Below are 7,135 nucleotides of genomic sequence, written 5' to 3' on the forward strand. Positions count from 1 at the left end.
AACAAGGAGGGGGGGGGGGGCGGCGCCCCCTTTTTCTACCGCCCCCCCCCCCCCCCCCCCCCCCCCGAAAAAAAAGATGCTCCAGCTCAGCTCCAGGAGCAACAGAAGACGCTCGGATCAATAGCGTCAAAGGGCCCCGTCTGCAGCGCAGCCTGGGCTCACGGCACAGTGTGCGCATAACTGTGCGTGTGCCGAGTGTGCGAGTGCGTGCATGCATCCGTCATTTGGGCGCCCCCCTCCGCCTCTCTCATTTAAACTGCGTCTCTGCTTTTTTTCCAACTAAAGTCAGACCATGAAACACAAGGATAACACACATACACACACACACGCACACACGCACACAGACAGAAAACGTCTTGCCAGTCCCCTAATGTCACTTGGCAAGGGCATTTCAAGGCCCCCCTCCTCCGCCTCCTCCTCCTCCTCCTCCCTAATGCCGCCTTGCCAGTCCATCCATTTGCTAAATGAATGCATTACATCTCGCAGACAGGATAGGAGAGACGGCAACACAAAGTGATGAAAGGGCCGAGAGGGTCAGCAAACTTTTTCCCCTGACTGTTAAACCTGTGGGCGGCTCCCGCGCTCGCATGTTCATTTTTCTGACCACCTACATGAAAATCGAGAAGAAGAAAAAAAAACACCATCCAATTTATTTTGTTTGTGCTTATATAAGACTTCTTAATGGCTTATACAAGCAGTTTTTCTTTTCTTTGTTTTCACCCGGAAAAAGCTGCATTTGTTTTGAATGGGCTCAATCCGAGTCATTTCTGGTCTACTGAGAGGCTGCTGTTATATTGAAGTATTGGATATACTATATACAATATACCTTTAACAAATATCAGTTTGGAGTAACGATGGAAGGTTTTAGCCTTGTTTTGTTTTCCACCAAGAAGAGACTAAAATCTGCAATGAAAATAGTGAATTCTTATCATTTTGTGGCCAAGAAATGCTATATTGTAAATATTTTATGATCACAATATATTGCTACGACTTTTTTTCTGTGCCTTATGTCCTGGCTCCAGTGCCCTACACTTCAAAAGAAGGAAAGACAAACTTTTACTCTCTGTATATATTTTTTATAAAAGATTAACAAGAAAAAGTTGGGTAAAGACATATGCTTTCACCTTTACAACTTGTGTACGTCATAAATGCTACAACTCTATTTTAACTGTTAGTGCATCTCTGCACCGAAGCTCATAAGATACTTATAAAGTGCACACAAATAAAGTGATTTAGTAACATATTTAATGTCTCATTTCAAACTGGATATCCTCATATCTTGAATCCCCCCCTTGAAACTGTAAAAGATGCGTAAAAAAGGCTGTAAAAATTTTTTTGCTGATAATCAGATATTCAGATTAAGATGCTGCTTAACAGGAAAAGAACGCATTCTTTCTGAGTCTGTTCTCCAAATAAATTTATTTGAAACACTGATCCTTAAATTATGAAACGACGGGGAGATTTTTTTACTAATTTTAGCCAACCCTGATCAAGTTTGGCTTTGAAAATGATCCAAGTTTAAAACCCCTGAAAGTAAATCAAATATTAACAACGGGCTCATTGAGCGTCTCTGATCATATATGTGCATGATTAGATGGAAACCAGAATTCCTTTAATGTGGGGGGGAGGAACCCTGCTGGATCGGGGCGAGGGGCAGCGGAGATAAGAATGGGTTTTGGTTTGGTGGATTAGAGGGGCCGGTGGGGGCCGGGCGGCTGCAGTATACTGAAGCTACTTATTGATCGTTTCATCTTTAAGACCTTCAGCTTTTAAGATTCCCGACGGCTTGGGCTTCTGTCTTAACAGCTGACCAGCTTGTCTTCTCTAATGTCCCTCACACACGTTTGGAGTCAACCCGGGGACACAAACCAGCCCGGATGCCCAGTCGGAAAAAAAGAAAGAAAAGGACGTCTTTCCTCGTCTTCAATGAATTAAAAGTCTACTCTCGCTTCTCAGTCACGCAGATCTGGGAAAAATATCTTCTGCTCTGATGAAGGGAAATATTTTTGATTTAAAAGGCTCCGCACGTTAAGTTTCAATATATAGCTGTGAAAAATTAAAAAAGGGTTAAAACCACAGTAGCATCACCCAACAAGCCATCACACATCACACGCGCAGAAACAACATTTAAAACAGCAGACAAGCAACAGCAGAAAAGCAACAGCAGCAGCGGCGGCGGCAGATCGTATAAACCCGAATGTGTTGATGATATGGCTGGCATGAGGTCAAAGGTCATCAGAGCTCATTTGTGAGTGCGGTAATGTTGGGCACCATGATAAAAAAATGAAACACTGAGTTTGTGTAAAAAAGCATGAAAATGGATGTCATGGAACTGATAACACAATATATAAACAGTATCAGCATGCATTATCCTGGACCGTGAGCAGAACACATGAGGGTGTTCCTTTAATATCCTATTTGAATGTCATCGCCCTGACATTTAAAATGTTTCGTGTTGGCGCTGCTGAATCAGTCCTGCATTGAAGAAGGTTACAGTAAAGATTTAAAAAAAAAAAAAAAAAAACAGGTAGAAGATCAAAAGCAAAGTCTCTCTTACCATGAGTCTCAGTTTCTTGGTGAGGGAATACAATGCCTTCAGTTTCAAATAGGGGCTGCAGGAAGGCCACTACAGAGAGAGGAAGCACAGGGGTGGGGGGGGGGGGGGGGGGGGGGGGGGGTTGTGTGGCGTGAGCTAATCATACAGAGAAACAGCCATTGTTATGATCTCTCATCAGCACTTTGACTTTGTGAACTTTTAAAACTGCGGCCTGAGCGCAGCTTGAAAAAAAACATCAACACAAAAACATACTCTATTCCACCTTATTATCAGTAGAATAAAAAGAATGATTTCTATCATTTATATAATAGAAACAAAATACTTAAAACAACAACAAAATAAAACAGATCTGAATTAACAGTCAGTGCAAAGATTCTCATAAAAGACCTGCAGCCAAGCTCTTATTGCTCTTTGCTGATTATCTTTAAGGGCGAAGGATTCTCAACCAAGTGACATCATGCTGATGCTGCTGGCTGAGGGAGGCCGCCCCTCTCTGCCCGAGTAAAAGCCTGGTCGGCTATGCTCATCATCATCATCGTCATCGTCCCAACCTTTTCATTTGTCTAAATGGACGAGCCTGTCCGACCGTTATGCAGGCAGGAGGAAGGTCCCCTTGAGTGCCCGCCACGCGGCAAGGAGGAGCCTTTAGTGCTCCGAGTGCATCGACCTGCAGTTAAACAACGCATGGCTAACCTGAGCCCCCCAACCCCTCTCCTCAGCCGGGCACACTCTCTCCGTCTAATTATCACCCCCGAGGACGGCTGTCGTTCTTTTATTTCATTTTCAAGAGAAAAGGGGCCAGGTCACCCAGAAATCTACAAAAAGATAAAAACATATTGATCCTCAGAACTCTTTATGGGTCCCACTTTAGACTCTTTATTTTGTAATTTTGACACCTGTCATTGTGCACTAAAAGGGGACAGGCCACTCAAACTCTATGCCGTTAAGACTTTACGTCCTGAGAACATCACAGTTAGTGGATCACCCACCGCGTAGAGCGTGGTGAGGGAAATGTGAGGCTCAGTAGGTAAATACATCCTGTAATATGAGGGAGGCTCTTCTCTGATCAAACCTGCAGAAAAAAAACCTACAGTGACACACAATTTTCTTATTATCAGATAATTGTTTTTCTTCTAAATGAATCTCTGATTTTTGCCTTTGGCTGTAGGGATGTACTAACATTCAACATTGTTTTTATCAATCTGTGTGTTAATGTCCCATTATGGTCTGGACATTGTTTTGGAGACTTTTCTGCCTGGACAGGAAAAATATAGGGCGAAAGTTGTTGTTTTTTCCTTTTTATTTTTACATAAAAAATAGTCAAATTTATACACGTCCAATGCATAGCATGCAACTTTATTCATTGAATATGACAAATACCTGTCTAATCTTAGTGTTAAAGGTGCAAATCACCAAAAAAAGACTCTCTGACTCCTGCATGAACATATTATTATTATTCCATGTTCACATTAACAGTCTGCACTAAAAGTGTGGGTTAGCCTAAAATCCAGAAATTTGACTAAAAAACACGTATAAGGGAGTCTTGCATAGAAGATCTCCCAAGTCGTCACCCGCGCCCCTTCCGGGTGTTCTGTAAAATAACACATTTTATAGTTGCAGTGTGTGTCCGAATGTCCATGATGGAGGGTGTGCATGGCCAGGAGAGGCTATACTGATGGTTTGTAATGCCGGGTTGATGGGGAATGCTTGGCGCATGACAGCATGTAAACAAAAAAAACCAAATATGGTGATTACCATGGTGACATGTCCGTGTATATCTCATCCAACCAGAGAACAAATGAAGTAAACAATGCTTGGACAATTTAGAGAGAACAACACAAATACAATACATCTCCCCTTTCCAGCTGCGGGTTATTCCAATCGGGACAGCAAAGCATGATCCAAAATATATACTTGGCATCCGACTGACAATGCTGCAATGACACAGAGACGCTGTCGCATTCTGAGCCGCTCCGGATTCAACCCCCCCGCTCTTGTTACTTAGCGGCACGCAAACGGGGCCCGCCGCTGTTATAACGCGAGCCCGCTTGTTTATCCGCTTTATGTAATTGTACACAAAAGCGGCGACGGTGGCTGATGTGTGAGATTATCACAAGGTCATCCGTCGACAAGGGGGGGGGGGGGGATGAGAGCCTGCATGCGGATCGCGCACCAGCCCGATCTGGCTCTTGCTTGTTTACATCCTCGTTCTGGCTCGCAGCATGGCCGCTGAGGCTGCGCGTGAATCTCAAGACGCAATAAGAAATTGTAATAATGAAAAAAACCGTAACAACCAATTCAGATGATCTGAAACAGTCGGGATGTGAGCGAGGGGGGGCTGTTGACTTCCCTCCAAATCCCCCCACTCAGCTCAGTCCCTCTCATTGTTTCCTTTCCACAATAAACAGCGGCGCCCGTCGTTATTTTAATGGAAATTAGCGGTCATTAGAATAAAGAAAACCTCTCTATATATTTACATCACTGCGTAATTGGACCACAAACCTAAATGAATCCGAGCCGTAGCACGCCACCGTGTATAAGAATCAGATCAACCTGCTCCGCTTTCCCTCCGCCCGCCTCAGGACGGAGCAGCGTTCACCAAAAAAAAAGAAGAAGCCCGAACAGCTCCCATCTGCATCTCCCCCAAAAAACACCCCGGCGCTCTTACCTCCTGTGTTTGTGCGTTTGGTGCTGCTGGCCTCCGTCGGAGTCTCCAGGGGTCTTTTGCGCGAGTCCGGGGGATCGGACTCCATGTGCGGTGGTTGATTGTGATGGTGAGGATTTGAGAAAATCCCGTTTTGCTGTACTGCTCCGCCGGCCATCATTTTCGAGCTCGCTCTTGGATGCTTGGGCTACGTTTGCGTTTAAATCCCCCTTTTTTCCCCGTTGTTGTTTTGTTTTTTTATTCTTCGCAGCGTGTAGCCGTACAGATGGGAGTCCTTGCAGAAAGGCGAAAGCGATTTGAGCAATTGGAGGAGAGGAAAAAAAATACGCCTGTTTCTTGCGGACGGCGAAGGATTAGCTGCGCGTTTTCTCCGCGGTGGTGCGCCCGTTGCGTGCAGAGATGCTGCGCAGGGTACAGAAAAGAAAGAAACGCTGGAGCGACGGATGATCGAGTCAGAGGTGGTGCTGGTGGTGGTGGGGGGGGGGGGGGGGGGGGGGGGAATACAATCCTAAAAAAAATAAAAAAAACTCTGCAATGGACAATGATCTAGGCTACTGAGAAAAGAAACAACGTGCAAACAGGAGCGTCAATCTTCCATCAGGCTTCGGATATGTGTGTCATTCCGCTGCAGCGAGAAGAAAAAGAGCGTACTCATGTCAGGCAGTGCAAGGACGGTGGCGCTCCTCCGCTACAGCCAGCGGAACGGAACAATAAATAACACAAGAACCGAAAGAAGACTCAACCGAAGAGAGAGGGAAAAGGTCGGCGAAGCATTTATAGCTATAATACAAAACAAAAAAATATGAAAATCCGATGGTGGGGCTATTATAATTTCTTTCTTCTTATCCTGTCCTGGCTCCGATCATGAAGACACCCAGGGGTGACGGGGCTGCGTGAAGAGGGTCCAGAGGAACACACACACACAGAGAGAGAGAGAGAGCGAGAGAGAGAAAGTAGAGACGGTGTATTCTTTTTTTTCCTGCTCGTTCTCTCGGCGAAGATGCTGCAGTCTTTGCGTTCAGAGCATCCCTTCTCTGACTGGCTGCTAGAGGGAGCGCAGGGGAGCGCCTGACGTCACAGGGCCTCGCGATGCCTTCATGGGCATCCGGTAAAATTGGTATTTTTTTTCTCCAGACGTTTTAGTGAAAGTGCGACTTGTCTGTGTGTTGTAGCGTTTTGTTTTGTTTTTATTATTATTTTAAGTATATAAAGTGTGAAACTACTTTATAAAAAGTTACTTCTGGAAATGTATCGTCTGGGTTGAGTGTGTTTATTTTTATTTACAAGATCGAGCTATATGGTAGTGAAAAATAAATGTGTATTAAAAATGTCGATTACATTAACTTACATCACATCGATGGTTTTTGACACTCTGCAGGTTTCCATGTCAAGTAGAAGTCAAACGAAAGCACAATAAAGCGAATAACATGTGGACGAATCTCACAAATAAACATTTCAGCTCAGTTCAAACATGAAACCCCGCTCATATGTGAACAAAAACTCTGGTTCCAAATTCCCCACATCACGCAAAGGCATCGAAAAGTATATAAGTCCAATAAGTCCAGCACGAAAAAGCGAATAACGTGCAATAACGAGCCTCACCAGGTGTCCACGTAAATAAACATGTTCGGCTCAATTCAAACACACAACCCGACTCACATGTGAAAACCTCCCCCAAAAAACTCCTGGGTTCCAAATTTTGCTACGTCACCTGAAGGCGTCGTGGGAGAGAGAGAGAGCGAGAAAAATGAGAGGGAGAGTGGGGGCGCCCTCACTCGCGACACGATTGGCCGAGGCTGCATTTCTCCGGCTGAAGGAAAAGGACACAGATATACATTCGCCCCGGCGGAGTCACATGATGACGGAGAGTAGAGGATGCGGCGGCGGGGTTTTATTTTATTTTTACTCCGCTA

General features: G+C 44.8%; 1 protein-coding gene across 2 annotated transcripts in view; it reads right to left on the reverse strand.

The window, feature by feature from the left end:
* nova2 (NOVA alternative splicing regulator 2) overlaps window positions 1–6,912 on the reverse strand; it is a 78,778-nt gene extending 71,866 nt beyond the window's left edge. The window contains exons 1-2 of one of the 2 annotated variants that reach the window (XM_031863621.1): window positions 5,226–6,912; window positions 2,558–2,626 (exon numbers count right to left, since the gene is read on the reverse strand). In XM_031863621.1, the coding sequence (XP_031719481.1) occupies window positions 2,558–2,626; window positions 5,226–5,382 (226 nt within the window). In that variant the 5' untranslated portion in view covers window positions 5,383–6,912. The remainder of the gene's footprint in view (window positions 1–2,557; window positions 2,627–5,225) is intronic. The other variant, XM_031863622.1, reaches the window with a different exon arrangement.
* Between the last annotated feature and the right edge of the window lie 223 nt (window positions 6,913–7,135).

This window comes from Anarrhichthys ocellatus, unplaced genomic scaffold, assembly GCF_004355925.1.
Source record: "Anarrhichthys ocellatus isolate YVR2014 unplaced genomic scaffold, GSC_Weel_1.0 scaffold29, whole genome shotgun sequence".
Classification (NCBI taxonomy): Eukaryota; Metazoa; Chordata; class Actinopteri; order Perciformes; family Anarhichadidae; genus Anarrhichthys; species Anarrhichthys ocellatus.